At 38.6% G+C, this 19,418-nt stretch overlaps 1 protein-coding gene across 1 annotated transcript in view; it reads right to left on the bottom strand.

The window, feature by feature from the left end:
• Positions 1-2,631, bottom strand: part of LOC140242416 (dystrophin-like) — a 278,004-nt gene extending 275,373 nt beyond the window's left edge. The window contains exons 1-3 of the mRNA XM_072322153.1: positions 2,614-2,631; positions 2,352-2,444; positions 307-395 (exon numbers count right to left, since the gene is read on the bottom strand). Coding sequence (XP_072178254.1) covers positions 307-395; positions 2,352-2,444; positions 2,614-2,631 — 200 coding nt within the window. The remainder of the gene's footprint in view (positions 1-306; positions 396-2,351; positions 2,445-2,613) is intronic.
• Between the last annotated feature and the right edge of the window lie 16,787 nt (positions 2,632-19,418).

The following is a 19,418-nucleotide window of genomic DNA, read 5'->3' on the forward strand; positions in this document are numbered from 1 at the left end:
CAGTTCTTGATTGCGAATTCAACCACTTTAAAGTTTTGTCTCTGAATTCCAAATTGCAAAATATCATGATCTCGAATAGTAAGACACGTTGAGTACATGACCTGAAAGTTGTTGGCCCTGTTGCATAATACTATGGTAACTTTAAAATTAATGGTACAATGTAACTATGGAATCAATGGCAACCATCATTGATTTCTTAGCTTTGATTGGCTATGGAATGGTGTTGCTATGGTAGTTACAATCAAATGTAAAGTTACTATAGTTTTGTGCAACAGGACCCTGGACTTCTGCCCTTCTTACACTCACCCTTGTGTTACTTCTTGGCACCAGTTTAGTACTGTTCTCTCATACTGCTGTTCCATACTATTGTCTGTATCCTTCAGTACTGCCTTGGCCTGCAGGGAAGACAAAAATGACCACGTCCAAGCTTAGTGAATTAACCATGTCCAGGCTTAGTGAACTGACCCCTAAAATCATCGGGAGTTGAAATTAATTGCAAGACTGACGTCAATTGCATTCATTTCCATGGCTAACTGCATGCTGACAAATATTCAGATCCTATTACAAATAAGCTGCAATACATTGTTATGAATCATTGGAACTTCAAAGATTAGCCAAATGTGGATCAAAATTACAATCTACCACAACTCAACCCTGACACAGTGCAATGGAATTTCAGTTTTAGATGACTATGGATACAGGTATGTTTTGCTTTCTTCTTGAATCAAGATTGTATTGAAATGTGCAGAAGTTGAACTATTTACTCACTGTGCATTATGTACATATGGGTCACAATGGTATGCATGTACACTTATTCCAAAATACACACGTGCAATCATGTTGAATATTTAAAGTTGAATGTTTGATACTGAAAAGCAGTGTAAATCTCAAAATATTTGTTGCAACTGTTGTTCACTGACTAGTAGGCCCACCACTGTGTATGTGAGATTTGGCAACTAACACAAACTTGGTGGGGAAAAAAATAACTATGTAAGAAAAAATATTCACAAAACTGATAGACAAAATTTGAAATGTTCATCTTGCTCTGTAATGATCTTGTATTTTGAGACGAACAATAGTGATTTTTTAATGACAGATGTCATAGTATAACATGTATCTTTAAAATGATAATGCGGGGAGGGGTTAGACAAACTACACATGTTTAGGGAATCCTTGCAATGTACTGTCACTAGAGGGCAGTGTAAACATTTCCTTGATCAATACAAACAATGCTACACAGCATTTACACTTGTCATGCATCACGCACGACGCCTCCAGACGTAATGACAGAGACGTGAACGAATGACATATCATTACGTTCCGCTCTGATTAGGCCCTGGTGCGATTTTTCCAGTCTATCATTCACGGGAGCTCCGGCAAATCATGTCAACAGTCTCGCCGCCTGACATTCCTCAGACGTAATCATGATAGAGAGGGGGATTTTATTGCACTCTGTAATTATTGTCATTCAAACTACATGTATGGGCTTTTCGCACTTCTACATGGCAGTCATGATTTGAGAAAGTTTACAACCATCATCATCCTCACTACATCACGATCATACTTTCCTCCTTGTTACTTCCATCTTCATCTTCTTCTTCTTCTTCTTCTTCTTCTTCTTCTTCTTCTTCTTCTTCTTCTTCCAGTTCTTCTACATTTTACCTTCATTCCGTGCCTCTCTTTCAACTCATATCACTTTTATCCTCTTTCCTCTTTCTTTGAATCATCTACTTCTACCTCTGTCTTTTCACCTTTTTTCTTTTTCATCATCTTCTTAATCTTTACCTCTTCTTCACCCAAAAATACATATTCCAAGGCATAAAAACAGAACTCTACCTAAACTCATCCCAAACTTATAAGAGAATGTATTATTCACTTGACCATATCTCAGTCACAGATCAACACAAATGGTATTTTTTCATTTAAAAAAAAAAGGAAGAAAATCTGGGATATTTCGTTTCATCCATTTTTTGTATCATCTTACTCTTTGTGACATCAGAAACTGCTTTAGAGTTCACATATGTACAGAGTGTATTATATGAAATTAAGCGCAACTTGAAAAATTCATAACCTTTTCTTGAGTTGGGGTATTTCAGTCAAGCTCTCGCCAAGTGTTTTCTTTCATCTTTTCTGCAATCACCGATTTCAGAAATGAAATGTTTGACAATTCACTTTTTTTACACTGAGTCACTATGATTTCAAAGTGTCTTTTAGTAGCAAAGATTGCTATGTAAGTGTGTATTAGAATATTTTAAGAAATTCACAATGCTGTACATCTGTTCATTATACTTTCAGACTGATGATGCAGCCCTCATAACAAGTCTCTCCCGTGTGGATGGTTTACCACTCACCTCCCAGTGTGCAATGATGCTCCACACTAGACCGAGGGTTAGCTTCGGGTTGCCATCGACGATGTCGTTGCTGCTGATGTTCACGAGTCGTACCTAGGGAAGGAAGGCAGAAAGAGAGAGAGTTCAAATCAAAGTGTGATCAACAAAGAATAGTCTGTAACCAAGCACTTTCAGCTGGGACGCCAACAACCTTGTCAACAGCACTGCCATATTCTGAGAGCTGAAATGGGATGTTTGTGGTGGAATAACAGTATACTTCTACCTTTCCTGCAATAGACATGTGTTGTAATACAATTCTGGAAAACCTGTATTTTCTATGAAACTGCAGTATTTTTAGCACAAAAAAAACAAACAAAAATACTGCAAAGTACTGCAAAAAAAAAAGTAACAGCTGGCATCTCTTTTTCAATGTCATCCAATCCAATTGTTTCAACACGCCACAGAAAAATTCTGAATGCATCATCGCCTTGAATCAAGGCTACACAGGTCTTTCTTTTCCCCTTAAACAAAGCAATGGCATAACAATATGAAATGTGGGAGTTCTAATCTATACCAATGATAGTTTATAGAAACAAGGAGGTAACCTTTGTTCAAGACTTCATCAGCTATTTTGTTTCAACATGGGGGCAACCACCTCTCCACTTCTTTAGTTCATTCTACACAGGATATAGGCCTACTGTGCAATAGACATGTGTTGTAATACAATTCTGGAAAACCTGTATTTTCTATGAAACTGCAGTATTTTTAGCACAAAAAAAAACAAACAAAAATACTGCAAAGTACTGCAAAAAAAAAAGTAACAGCTGGCATCTCTTTTTCAATGTCATCCAATCCAATTGTTTCAACACGCCACAGAAAAATTCTGAATGCATCATCGCCTTGAATCAAGGCTACACAGGTCTTTCTTTTCCCCTTAAACAAAGCAATGGCATAACAATATGAAATGTGGGAGTTCTAATCTATACCAATGATAGTTTATAGAAACAAGGAGGTAACCTTTGTTCAAGACTTCATCAGCTATTTTGTTTCAACATGGGGGCAACCACCTCTCCACTTCTTTAGTTCATTCTACACAGGATATAGGCCTACTGTATAAGTCCTCTGTTATTTTTGTGTACAGATATTTTCGCGAATGAGGAGGTCACGGACATTTTTGCGAGGTGTTCTTTTCGTGAATTGACACGGAGGCTATCGTTACTACATGCACTATTACACTACAGAAGTGTATGGTGACATTTTTGCATGTTGTTAAATTCATAGTCCAACAGTAATTCGTGAAATACACGAAAATCAAACCCTCACAAACACAACAGCTTGTACAGCAGGCCTGTGTCCTACTCCTTCACTTGCCTGCATGTTTTGCATCATCTAGACAACATATACATGTACATGTAGATACTGTATTTATGGATAATGTGGACGAATAATGAGAGATGGTACAGGCAGTGGAGTGTGTGTACCCACCTACTATATGATGTGTAACAGATAGAAGGAGAGAAAAAAATCAATAGATGTATTCAAGAAAGGAAGAAGGAAAAGAGGTAGTGATAGACTTTTTTTCATAATCTCAAATAATTAGAAGGATCACTATCAGGAGGTAAATACCTCGGGGATGGAACAATGACAAGACAACCTACTTCAAACTGAAGTACTTCAAGATGAGAGAAGGTGAGAGATTGAGATAGAGAGAGAGAAGGAAGGAAGAGATGGAGAGTCAGAGAGACAGATGGAGAGACAGAAAATGAGAGAGAAATTGAATGAGGGGAAGAAAGAGGGACAGAGTTGAGAGCTTCACTCTTAGCGCAGAGGAAAAGGCGGGATTCGCAACAATCTCTCCTTGATGGATTGGAGAGGACCGCAGAATGGGCTTGTGTTTACTAAACATTGCATCAGGTTTTGACATTAATCACTTTGACTGATTGGAAGCTGTCCGCCCCTCCCTCCCCCCTTTTATCCTAAACTCAGCCCACCCCATCTGCTTTTTCCCCAGCCCCACCCCATGCCAAAGGCCGTTTTCACACGGGTCCAGAAACGTAACACAGTGCTAAATTACAATTACGATTAGAATTATCATCTGTACACACAACTGGGGGAGGCTTTGCAGATTCGGCAGTTTTGAATTTCAGAGCAAGGGGAGAAGGTGTGGCTTCTTTCTGAAAGTTTCCATCAAGGACTCTTGAGCAGTAACTAGCACACTACTGGACTGCAGTGTGAACATTTGAGGAGCTGGTTTTTCTGCGGAAGTGGTTGAAAGGTCACCATACACTCTGCACCCTAAACACGATTTGGGGGTCAATTTGAAGGCGTGACTGTTTGGTTCTATAATCATGGAGAATCTGGATAGTAAAAAACCTCCAGACCATCATTTGACTCACGATTGGAATTACGATTCAATTTATCATTCGCGATTCAAGTCACCCTCCGCATTTCTGACTTGCATTCACACAACTAAACTGCGTCATTAGAATCATGATCCTAGTGATGCGTCATTAGAATAGTGATTTAAATTTACTATCATGCACTCTCGGTACATGTGAAAACAGCCTTTGACTGATTGGAAGTCTTCTACCCCTCCCCCTCCCCCCTCTTACCCTCCCCTCATCCCATCCCCACCTGCTTTCTCCCCCCACAGCAAAAGACACTTTGAGCGTGTACATCCTTCCCATCCCTGCTAGTTGGTTGCCATGGGCACGGGCCAAGTCCCAGCAAGCGCTGAGGAGCCGCTGCTCTCACCAGCTGACTCATCAGTGGATTATTTGGTTACAACATGTCATGAAGGATCTGGTCCATAATTTACAACCTCCTTCAAAGCATGGTGTGTTCCTACATTGGAATAAAATCTTCGAGTGCAGACAAATAATGAAGACAATTTTTCTCTTTAATTGTGTTTAATTGTGTATGTACACTTGTTTCCATATTTTGTCCTATGATGGCAACTTCATGTCATAACTTAAGAACATTTTCACTGATTTTGTTTTGTTTTGTTTTAGTTTTGGGGGAGGAGGGTGGTCCTGTGGGAGAGGTTTGCAGGTTAGTCAATGTGGCACAGTGCTTTTATAAAGCATTAATTGAGGAGATCTCCATGTCCTTTTGGTTTTCCGTGAATAATAGCTCTACATATTTACTCAAATGAAACTGATGTTCAGCAACACATATCCTCACTACATCTCTTATAACCAAGGCACAATTTAATTTTGTCTAGTTCAATTTGCATTTATTTTTATGTGACCGAAATAAAATTCTTTCTTCTGTAAAACATTAATTCCCCTTATCCTCCTCTACTGACAAAATACCATGAGAAACTCACTTTGTGTAAATGACTAGCATGATACAAGGAATAACAAAAACATCTCTTTGCACATAAAATTGAAAAACTAATATTCATCCATGAGGGAATAACAGACTCCATCATGAATCAAAGGAATAGAATATATGCACATACTCCATAACGGACTCTTTTACACTCTAAATCTGTGTCACTGTATTCAAGCTGCACTTTACAATTTTCCCCTGGTAAAGAGGGGAGGGTAAAGACGAGGACGGGTAAAGAAGCAGCGTCTAACCTTCTCCCCATCAAAAGCCCCATCCCAATCCCTATCCCAATCCCCACCCCCTAATCCAGAGCCCACCCCTGTGTCAAGTCCACCATCCTTTGGGGGCTCTATACCGATAATCGCACATGTACAATCACATGGGAGATGTTGAGACGTGTGAGAACGGTGTCGTACAAACGAGGATAACGAGTTCATACCCTCACACAGACACACAAACACACACATACACATACACACACACATACACACACACACAAGCACATAGACACAAAGGCACAGACACACATACATGCACATACAACGGCATACTGGTGTTTAGTGAAACACACATCCCAACCGTGGGTGGATAAATACACCACGAGTGCTGTGCTCTTTTAGAATGTGATGGATCTTTGATCTTTAACGCCTCCCAAAGATTGGACTGCATCCAGCATTTGGAATGAATCTTAGGTGGGTGGGAAAGATGGTGCAATCTCCATTTCATAACAACAACAGCAGCAACAAAGGAATATACATTGTATACACATTACTTTCTCCTTCTACTATCTGTTCTACATGTGAGCTTTACCTTCTGGTAATCAATTAACCCTTTGTATGCTTTGAGTGCTGCTGATTAGCACAGAAACCCCAATAGGGCTGTACACACTGTCCAAAGTCCCTGGCAAAGAAAGGGTTACATTTCTAGAATTCTACTCTTTTCTGCCTCAGTGAATCAGTATACAAATATCGACTGCTGCTGAGGGAGATGGTAAAACTATTTGCACCGAGGTGATTTCTCAACAGTGCTATGTCCCGAGACGTAGTCGAGGGACATGGCACTGTTGAGAAATCACCGAGGTCAAATAGTTTTACCATGGCCCGAAAGAAAGCAGTTGATATTTGGTTTATATCCCTCTCGAGCATTTTAATAAAGTAATGGCGGTTCCCTTTTGGAAAAGTGTGCAGGTTTCCTTCATGATAAATCTAACGTTAGGCCGTAGCAGTGCAGCAGCAGTGCGTGCAGCGCGTACCTAGCGTACGACACCGCTGCGCTGTTGTTGATTCCTACACACGAGCTAGGTACTCTAACGTTACAGGCCAGCGTGCAGAACTCCGAAAGATCAAGGAGGTCCAGGACTACGTTAGAAGTAGGCATGGCATAAAGCGGCTTCGTTACCCAGATCATCTTCAAAATCGGTTTTAGTTTATTCCTAATTCGTACCTGATATGGTGTCCTCCTGCGATCATTCCTTCGTTACTTGAAGCAGTCACTTTGCTGAATACATTTACACACGCCATCGTACCACAGATTTCTGTAATGCTGTCGCGCACAACGCTGCTCCGCTAGCGCTAGCTAGCTAAAAGCCACAGCAGGACTGTCACTCAAAAGTATCGCTACTACGCGCACTGCGTACATTCTTAAGTGAGAAATGTAGATATCGATCACACGATCACGATTGGGTGCAAATCGTGGATTCCCAAAAGTACTATATCACGCTGGCTAGTAACCAATTGCACCGAATCCAGTTGCTCATAGCTAGCTAGTAAAACTACACCATGTTCGTGCTCTGTACAATCCTATGGCAAGAAGCTTTACATGAGGGATATAATACTCACTACTTTTCTACCTTTCATATTCCAATTTCCATTTCCATGCATTTTTTGCATTATTCTCAGAATTTTTTTCTCTCGTTTCCTTTCCATTTTCTTTCTCAGTTTGTCAACTGAAATATTACAAGTTCCTACAATCAATGATCTAATATACACATTACTATTTACAAGATCATAGTCACTTTGTTTTTCTACTTCATCAAAACCAATTTCTTTTTTCAGTCAACTGTGACTTAACATGCTGTGATAATGCAGTTTGTATTCACAGACATACACTGTGCTGTTTTATATCGAATGGATCAGTGTCGTCTTCATTCGATACCAGTTACCAACAAACCTAACACACATGAGAGCTTTAGTGTTTCTTACTCGAGATGCAAAACTCAATGACCTTTCCCAGAATTTAGCACACATCAATGGCACAAGAAAATGGAATTGTACATCCTCTTCCAACACATATCTTATTTTGTGTATAATATATAATTTGTATATAACATATATATAATATATCATATCATATATTAATATATGAACATACAGGCTCTAATATTCTAATCTGTGTTTTGCTTTGTTTGAAAAAGAATGAAAATAAAGGAATTGAATTCAATAAAATTTTACAGGCACTGGAAAAATAGAAATGAATGATAAATGAATGAGGGGGAAGGGGGAGGCATACCTTGTTTTGATGTAATACTTGTAAAGCTCTGTTCACATTGTTCAGCTGGTGCACTCGCATGAATCCACGCTCTCGTTTCTGCAGAGAGAAAAGAGAGAGAAAGAAATATAATACATAATCATGCTGGTAGGCAGGCCGATTCCAAAGTCAACAGTATACACATCAGATGATTTAGCAGAGAGGGAAAAAAAAAGTGAAATATGGCACAGTATGTTTGCTGAGCCATTTCATGTTGGACTAAGAGAGAGACAGAGAGAGTATAAAGATAAAGAAAGAAAAAAAAAAAGAAAGCAAGTGAAGGAAAATGATATCTATAAAGGACATTTATACCATTAGCAAACACATAGGTCATGTGCATGCTTTTAGGGATCCATTTTTGTCATTTTATCCATCAGAAGTCGTTCTAGGATAAATGGATATTTCACAGACTTCCAGCAGAAAAAGCATGTTTCATAATGTGTGCACGATAAATACAGGAAATGATATTTGTGCATGTTTACAGTATTCACATGTTCATACACCGTATCTTGCTATTGCAAAGATACACACTGAAATTTTAACATGATGAATTCATGGCTGTCTTTATAAGTGATTGAATGTACAGTACAACCTGTGTCTGTCTACATGTCTGTTGTTTTGTTTTGTTTTGTGTGTTTGTTTGTTTTTTGGGGGGAGGTTATGTTGCTTGCTAATGATACCACACGGCAAACATGCACTTTCTCCCTCGTCAGCAGATATCATATACATGGTAGATATGGACTGCTTTTTCGGAAAATTGTACTGGTACAGTCACCAACATCACCCAATATGGCACACAGGACTGCCCGGGGGAGTGGGGGGTGGGGGGGGGGGTGGGGAATGAAGGTGGTTTAAAGTCAGAAGCTCATTCAAAAAATCCTGATCTCCTGGAATATTCTATCTCATGCTTTCTCATTACATCAGTATTACTGTATATACCATAACTTTCACGAGGTTTTTATTTTTGCAAATTTCATGATTCGGGTGCTATTCGCAGATTTTAAGAAATATTGAAGAAAATACAAACCTTAATCCCACCATGCATACATACATTTCCTTTTCAACACTGTACTCTACAATCACGAATATGACCACTCGCGAAATTGTCAAGAAATCCCGATTCACAAGAAATTAGACACGCTGAATATACAGTATACTACTTATAATACCTATACAAGATCACAAGAGCTAACAGTACAAAAAGTAGCAATGTACAATGTGCATAACCTACAAATGATGTTTATTGACAGGTGTATACATACTATGCAGTGTATGTTTACACACACGCAGACACACACACACACACACACATAGATCTTAGTATTATATAGGTGTATGTATACAGGTATATGTACACAAACACATACCTGGCATATATACAAATACCTCAGTTGGTAAGATGGTAAGTACACTACAATGCACAGACAGAGTCAGCGCTTATTTCACATCTTACCCAGATAGCTACACACTGTCAACGCCTATCTGGGCTTTTGTCACTGAAAAGCACCGTCGTGTTTACTGCTCCCGTCGTGAAATTTCAGTCAAAACGATGAATAGCATTTGTTCATCATTTCAAAAGTGAGCTGCTAGTCTCATTCATTATTGTTTGTGTTTATTCCATTTTAACAAATGATAGCAATTTTAGACGATCGTTCCATCAGGAGTAACTTCTGGGGTTTTTTTTCTTCAAAATGGCATAATGTACACTCTGTGATAAAAAGGGATCTATTTATGTCACTTACACTATAAACTGTTTTACACAGTCTCTAAACATGCAGTATTTTTCCATATGGGATTATGATATGGTTTGTTGTGCTATGCATTATCAACAAAATGTGAAGAAAAAAAAATTTCAAAAATTTTAACTTAAGATGCCATCAGGAGAACAAATTTGATGCTTTTTGCCTCATCTGCATGCATGCCGTTTAACCTCATTTACTGGTACTGTTCCCTTTTAGGAACAGTATCCTTCTAAAGGCACCTTGAACAGAGAAATATGACACTTAAGAATAAACATTCAGTATGTATCTCGAAGGCAGCTAATTTCACAAGTATTGTGACATGCGATGGTTCTGGTTGCCGTGATGTTTGTTTTCGCTTACACCTGCTTCACGATTTCACACACAAACACAGCGTAAACTGTGAGTCTGCAGCAGACACAGAAGGTAATGTGGAGAATCATGGAGTTTAAGCCTGACATTTATTTGGAAAAAGGATTCTGGAACGCTGGGAGTACATTGAGCATAAAGCGGCTGGACTTTTCACAGAAGGGGTCGCACTGCAAGAAATGTTGGTACTAGCCACCGGAGTGCAAAACCAGCTGGGTACATAAGATGACAGATTGACTAAAGTCAGAATGGGGGGTGGGGAGGGGTAAGAAGGAGGGGCAAAGAATCCCTGAAAAATGGGGTCAGGAACGTTCAAGAAGGAATGGGAGTCAAGGAATGGGTGCAGTTTATGCACCTTTGTGGGGCAGACTTGCTATACAACATGGAACGATTAGAGAGATGGAAAGATAGACACCATGAGACAGAAGGAGACAAAGACAAACAATAACAAATAGAGACATGCACATTAAGATTCTTCAATGAAATTTTGAGAGACAGAGAGAGAGCATGAGATATATTCTAAAAGAAAATTCAGAAGGGGAAAGAGGAGGAAAAATATATATTTATGAATAAAAAGGAGGGATGAAACATGACAAGACACTTAGAAACAGGTGAGAAAATACAGCATACAAAAAAAAAGACAGAGACAAGCACTTCCACATGCCACCGATTAATTTTCAGAAGCTTTTTATGATTTTATATACAGAACATTGTATGAGAAACAAATATCTTCAAAATCCTTCAATGGCTTTGTTAACAATCATTCATTTTATACAAACTATCTAAACACTCTCCTTTTAAAACATTTACAATCTAACAATGGTAACAATTCTTATGCAGTGTCATATGGAACCGCAAACTAAACAAATAGATAATGAGATCTGCTTATGATAATGTTCACTTTAAATTTCATGGCCAATTCAATTATTTGCTACTGATACCATATTTCTCATGAAATATTTCTTTCAAAATGGGAAAAGAAGTAATGGTGGAAACATGACTTTTTAGAAGAAAAAAAAAACACTTCATTATCAAAGGCACTTCCATTATGATTATCTTTTTGTCAGGGGTGGAGCCAGATTTGGTTAGGGGCAGAGAAAAGGGCACATTTAGACTTGGCCTAACCCCTTCCAATCACTGCTTAATTCGAAACACCACTAGGCCGCGGGTCCATCAGTGCACACGCAATCCCGACATAAGCTGATTCGGCCAAAATTCCCGCGGATCAGCCGGCTGTCAGTTTCCATTCGCTCTCCGCCCATATGGCCGAGACATCTGTCCCCGCGCTGAAATATTTTCCAATCGAGAACGTGTCGTACCCCTGTGGAGGGGTGCTTCTGCTAACCCGCAGCGTTTCGTGATGGTGGTGGGTGGGAGAGCAATTGAGCACTTTAAGGCAGCCATTCACACCAGAAAGCAACCATAGGATATGCTTGTGTTGTAACAGTGCTGGAATTTTTAGGAATGTATTCTGTTCCAGGCATGTTTATGCAATAGCCCTCTACTGGCAAACACTCTTCAGTTTAAGCATACACTGGAGCTTTTGTGGCTACCATAGTAACAAATAGATATTTGTAAAGATAATCAGCTGTTTCCATGGTAATTTCTTCAAATGAGTCTCTTGCGAAGTCAGCATAATACCTGAAGCAGAGCCTGCATATAATTTCAGTTGGGCTGTCAAAAATTTAAAATGCTTGTTGTTGTCTTGTATAAGAAAATCAGAGCTCTCCACAATCCGTCTGCAGCTAAAATAATTTGTTTCTCTCTTGCTCCCATAAACATGATTTCATGCACTATCAACCACAGCAAACCTATGGGGATACACTTAGTGCTCCATAACCATGTCATCTTCTCCCCCCCCCCCCCCATTTTTCATGCACAAATGCATCTATGCACATAATGCAGGTCTGCCAACATTCCCACAACCAAATCAGGGAGATACGGTGTATCTGCGTATCACATGCATTGCAATGGGTGAAAATAATTCCAAAATCAGGGAGATTTCAATTCTCTTATTCAGACATGAACACGATTTTGACATTTCCAGGGAGACTCCTGCAGAATCAGGGAGACTTGGCAGCTCTGCATAATGCCCTACAAAGCAAAACTTTCTTTTTCTTCTCTCACTCTCCCCTCTCTCCCTCTTTTACACACACACACACACTCACACACACACACACACACATGTACATTCAGATGTCAAGAAAAAACGATTTTTTTTCTCCCCCCCCCCATACACAACACAAACTCACACACAAATACACATGCACTTAATATCCATCAAAGCAAACCTCTTTTTCTTGCTGACTCACTCACACACACATATACACACACACAAACATACACACACACATACATACAAACATGCATACACTATCCATGGTAAGATTACAGAGAAGTCAAATACAGTGTTTGCATTTACAATAATACATTCACAACCCAACTGAATGCAAGCAGCTGAAAAGTTCATACACATCCGGAGAAACGTTATTTAGCTTGGCCTCATTTCTTTCAATACTAAACAAAAAACAATAGCAGGTGCATGCGAGGCAGATATTGCTTGCTACAATTTCATTTGCTCCTTTTCCCTGTCATACACCAATATCAGATCTCTTGCATCCAGTTCATTCAAACTGTATGATGCCATCAATAACGTTGCAATACTGCGAGCAAGGGAAAACGCTACATCCAGACGAAAAAAGCATAAACGCACATGTGATAAAGTATGCGTCACATAATTTTGATCTATGGGGTCGACAGGTAGCGAGCACATAGTAGCTATCAGGCATGCTTTCTTTTTTTCTTCATTATTTTTTAGGAGGGGGGTGTGGGGTACGGGAGGAGGATGGGGTTGTTGTCCATCAAGGTCCACCTGCACCTTATTGTGTTTGTGGTCTTGCATGTCATATGTTGCAATAAGGTCAACTTCAAACAACTTGCCGCCACTGTAGGTTCACCTTTGATTGCTGATGTTGATTTTTTTTTTTCAAGAATACACAGTGAGACATATCAAAACATGGATCAAATATTAAGGAAAGGACATGCGCCTCCAGGTGGAGCACAAATCTCAATATTCGGTGTATCTATGGGCTTGATGTGGTAAATAGAAATTGGATGACATGACTTTTCAACTGATTGATTTAGGTTTATTAAGGAGGATGCAGAGAAGTCTTTGATGGCCTTCAACAAAATTCCATCATGTTTATCAAAGCACCATGAAAGATGTCTGAAATAAAAAGAATCTAAGGTATTTTAGTATATGACACGAATTCCTAGTCAATAGCAATATCCTTTCAAACATATAAAATGAATAACCTTAAATTTCATTATCACTGCACACAGATAATTATCAAGGATAAACAGGATTTAGACCCATTATGACACTTAGAAATAACTAGCAACTTTCATTTCTGTTTGTATAAGTACCCTGTATTCTGTCAATTCATGCTGATATATTACTGCAATATCATGTGTCAGTATGTAAACAACAATGCAATGTAAAATGGAAATGAAACGAATAAATTCAAATTCAAATTCAAATTCAATTCAATTCAATTCATGACAACAGACCTGTAATGTAACTTCTCCAATTTCCCAGTTAACCCCTTCTGTACCAGGGACTTTGGACAGTGTGTACAATGCTATGAGGTTTTCTGCACCAATCGGCACTCAAAGCATTCAAAGGGCCAAATACCTCTAATGACCAAAGGACTGTAGTTGGCATCAAAACTCACAGAGTAAGGCAAAAATGTTGATATAATATTGCATTCCTCAATGACAAAAAAAAAATCCCCCCCCAAAAAAAAAAAAAAAAAAACTTGTTTTCTTCTTCCCTTTCCATTTGATGTGGGTTTTTTTTTCATTTATCTTGCAAATTCACTCCTCAAAATTTGCCAATTAAAACAAACAATGCGTTACAAAAAAAAAAGGCAATGATCAATGCAAACATTTCTCTTCAATTTGTACTTTGAATAGTGTAGCATTCTACTGATTATATCATGATAATGTTGATTTATGATACCATGGTTATCTATCTCAAAACTATCATCTGAATTGGTCAAAAATTACAATAAACATTGTGTGACAATGAAAATGCAAATCAGAATGTTATACTGGGTTATACTGATAGTTCATCACTCATAGGAACTTTAGGTTTAAAGGTCAGGTAACACAAAAATATCACAGCCTATGCATTAATCTCTTTTTTGATGTCATATACATTCTCAAATTTATGACAAACTGATTTACACAATACTATGTCTCCTTACACCAATAATGTGTTATTGAAAATGTTGAATTACATTCTTTTTGACAATTTTCAGAAGCTCCATTCATGTGTAGCCACAGTCAATATTATGCAGGGATTCTACACAAGTCACTACATACCATTCCAAACAACTGTTCGCAAAATACGTGGCTGCAACCTCAACTGCAGGCCCACCAGCGCTTAGAGAAGAAAGGTACAGAGAAATATAGATAGATAGATAAATAGATAAATAGATAGATAGATAGATAGATAGATAGGTAGATGGATAGATAGATAAATAGATAGGTAGATGGATAGATAGATAGATAGATAGACAGATAGATAGACAGAGAGAAAGGAGGGGGATCTCTTTACACAGCATTACGTTGCACAGTGCCTGGATTGTGCCAGCAATTGAACACCGGAGCCGGTTTTAGAACCCACGCTGGATGGGATGCGAATTGTAATGGATGGTGCAGTGAGATGCCAGTGTCAACAGTTATCCACCTCTTCATCTTCTTCTCCCGCTTGTAATGCTACCCCCTTCTTGGCTCTACATCAGCCTCTCTTCAAGGCTGTTTTCAACTATGCATAACATACCCCACTATCTTACGATAATAAAAAAGAAAGAAACATGAGTGCCTATGGAACGCTATCTCTCCCTCTCCTTCTCTCCATGGTAACCACGCACACAAATCCTAGTTGATCAAGCTCTTCAGTAGACCCCTCGTAAAAGATGCTTCGGAGTGGCGGATATTTTCGGCTATGCACCTAGCTTCAAGAGGGTCTGAATGTCAAGCTATATCCACCTCTCAAGAAGCTGCAATATTGTTCATCGGGATGATACTCTTAGTGAAGTCTCTCGTCTAGGCTATAAAAAAGAATAATATAATGTAAAAGTGGAAATTTTCACGCATTTCGCACAACCAGAAGCTAGCACGAAAATAAAAGTATGTGATTGTTTTTGTATGCCACATGATCCAGAAGTTAATGTCCTGATTCCGCAGAATTAAAAGCAAGCGAGATTCATTGTAACTGGCCGAGCGTGAAAATATCCACTTTTACAGTATGCTATTCTACCACAAGGGTCACATGAAGAGAGAATTTCATCAACCATCCACTTTTTCACTCTGCAGTGTGAGCTAATGAAATTTTTCTCACTTAGCTCACACTCTTCACATAGTCTTCATTCCAGAGATAAATTGCTAACCCCAGCGAGGCAATCACAGTTTTTATGTCCATCCACCATTTACTCTCTTTTTCATCTCTCTTTTCTCTCTCTATCTCATCCTTTCTCTTTCCCCCTGAAGCAAGAACAGGAAGTGTGGCGGTGCTTTCTACAGTCTTAATTACCTTTGTCAGAGCGGTACACCTTGTGGAAGATGGTAAAAGGTCAACACAAACAATGCCAAACACAACAGCAGCACCAAAATATTGTTGGCTGAGAACCAGAAGGGCACTACTGGGTTCTAAGATTTGAGCGTAAATAAAAACAAAACAATCAATTTTCATGATATAAAAAGTTTATCTAATCAAAAGTGGGTAACTTTACAAACATATATCAGGTAAAAATAGAACCCTTGTGGTTTTGATTTTTAACATTTTACTGAAAATGAAAATAATTCAAAATTGATACCATAATTTAGAGGGGATCAAGCTCTACAATGCCATACCAATAATTCAATACCCCCCAAATTTGAGATAACAGCCTTCTCGTTCTAAGTGGATGATATACATATATCACATTAACATCTTTTTTTCTCATCAACAAATTAATGAATATTTCTTCTTTTTTCAGATGCTTGCATGCAAGATTTGTGACAATCAAACCCCAAAGCAAACAGCAATGGCAGGCTTCCATAGTGACAATTACAAACAGCTATATCTTAAACTTTACTGACATTTTATAATCCTTCCAGATGTTCAAGGTCATCCGATTGTAGATTGCTTGTTGTTCCAAAAACGAAGAAATCATGGGGGGATCGGTCGTTTGCACATGCTGGACCTTACCTGTGGAATCAGTTGCCTCAAGCTATCCGTCACATTTCGAATGTTGACTCCTTTAAAGTTGCTCTCAAGACTCATTTGTTCATGACCATTTTCCAGTAGAATTGTATATTATGATGTATATTTTTTCATTATCATTATTGTGTCATTCATTTTCATGTGCATGTTTGTGTAAGGATTTTTGTATTTCATAACTTACTTCTTCTACTGCGCTTTGAGCACGTTAACTATGTGGAACTGGCGCATTATAAGTACCCTGTATTATTATCATTATTAAACCAAGCGGTAGGAGACATTTGACCAAAGAATGAGATGTTGAATGAGACAAACAAACCAATCCAGAAATAGCATGCGAATGTCAGAAGGCTATTACATGTACTTCACTTTGAAAGCATAAGTTAGGTTCACACAACGTTTCTAATCCTTAAGATTAACTCAAAGTGTAAAACTTCAATGATTAGCTTGTTGCTTTATACTTCAATGCACATTCATCCATGTGACACCTGATTAAGCTTTGAGGGAGAGTCCAGCTCAATTAAACCACAGAACCAGAAGAAATACATGTTTATACATGAAGCAGTAGCAATAAACCTATTTTAATAACTGCAATGACACAGCAGTGTACAACACACACTTGAGGTTGACCCGGTAGCTTTAAAGGGAGAATAGAGTTCACAGGGAAGTCATGCCAACCTTCTGATTATCATGTCAACATAATGCTAAACTACAAGTGGGGGACCATTCCTCCCCCCTTCCTCATGGACAGAACGTAGACCCTATGAAATCTTGTGACTCGTATCATCAACAAATCTTTAAGGTTGCTAACTCTTGACTGCATCTACACGGAGCGAAACTACAAGCTAATCGTTAAAGTTTACAAACTTTGAGTTTAACTTCAAGATTAAGAACATCATGTGAACCTCACTCATGAGTGAAGCCGGTGTGGCAAGCGATGCAGTACCATCATCGGGTCACGAAGACATCGACGGAGCAAATGATGAGAGAAAGAGAAAGTGGTTTTTGATGGGAGGAGGACGTAGGATGCGGAAGGGAAGGGTAGCGATGAGGATCTTATTCATGTATGCAAAGAATCCTTGACATTTTGCCTATTCAGGGATCAATAGATCCAAGGTAAATTTGGTGATGCTGGCGAGCGAGGAGGGAAAATGCCTCTAAACTCCTCTCTTTTTTTTTTTCCTCTCTGAATACCCTTTGCACTTTCAAAACGTTTCCTTTCCCCCCAAAGGGAAATCTTCATCTCTCGGATGACAGATTCACCAAGATTCCACCCACATAACCACATCCAACTCTGGATGAAATCTTAAATAGTTAGTCAAGAACAGCAATTGTGTTCATAGAGCATACAGTCTCAAACCTATTTTTGTTATCTTTCTTTCTGCTCTCACATTTTTTTTCCAAAAAAGGTCACGAAAAACAAACAAATAAATTGTTCATCATAGCATTGCATCATAGCTCCTCATTCCAAAGTATTCTGGTATTCTGATTGATATTATGGATACTGAAAGCATGACTAACTGTTATATCTTGTATTTTTATGGCATGCCCAATATGAGCTGTGCTGCCGGGTGCCAAGCCTCTTTGGCTCTGTATGCACATAGTGTATACATAATAACATACATACATGTACAACACGTAACTAATTCAGTGATTATCACATAATCATACTGAAAAACGTATGTTATTGTTATTTTGCACTTAGACATTCCTATAACTCTCACAAGAAAAGAGTCAGATGCAAATGAATTCAGTAGAACCGACTGAGGAACTGAAAGACGTTCAACAATTCATACAAAAACATGCAAAAATATGAATAATCAGTTTACATCTTCAATCTTTTATCACCATCCAGGGAGATGCAAGTGGCTAATGCTAAATTGCATAGTGTAGAATTAAGATGACTTAACTATACTAGTAAAATCTTCCAAGACTGTGGTTTAAATTTTTAGCTCAATAAAGGGTGTTGTTTCCCCTATCGAATGTAACTGTAAAAACTTAAATGGAACAATGCAATTTGATACTTGTAATAATGTGTTGACAACACTAGTGTCAGTAGATTTGATTGTACTGATTGTACACAACACGGAGCACTATCTTTATATCCAAACTACCATACTTTTACATATATTTCTCAGCAACTGTTACATGTTGGGAAGAGAAGTGTCAAGTTATTAGCTCTGAGAACACATTTCTACGTGAAGTGACAATGTTTTAGTCACGATAAAATGGGAAAAATTAGATGCAATTACCGCAAGCCTGCTGGACAGTAACACCGCATCAGCATACTTGCACAAGTGAGCACTAACAACAATTCATAACAAGGGCAATAGAGTGATTCTGAGTATAGGAGCATGACAGGTTGCTTTAAGATGTGACCCCCAAAAGAAATACATGCACACACACACACACACACACACACACTCACAAACACAAACAATCTGTTTGGGAATGTTTTGATGATGTGGGAAAGCTCGTTACTGTAGATCTCACTGCAAGTGTTTATTCCTCCTCAATGAATGACATTTTACTGGACAGATAAGGATCTTTACCCTCACTCTGCCCTCTAATTACACTCCATGGCACATCCCCTCCATCTAAGCTGAATGTTTCCCACTACGATTGAGCATTCTATTAACTTCTAACATGAGAAGGTCTCTCTTATCAATCTATCTGTATCTATCTATCTATCTATTCCTCCATCTACCTGTCTCACTGGAAATCTCTTTCTTCTCTCTCTCTTTCTATCCCTCCTTCCACATATATATCTCTCCTGTCTCTTCTCTCTCCCTCTCCTTCTCTCTTTTTATCCCCTATCTATGCCTCAATGAGTATATATAAACATATACATAC

This window comes from Diadema setosum, chromosome 19 (genome assembly GCF_964275005.1).
Source record: "Diadema setosum chromosome 19, eeDiaSeto1, whole genome shotgun sequence".
NCBI classification, from domain to species: Eukaryota; Metazoa; Echinodermata; class Echinoidea; order Diadematoida; family Diadematidae; genus Diadema; species Diadema setosum.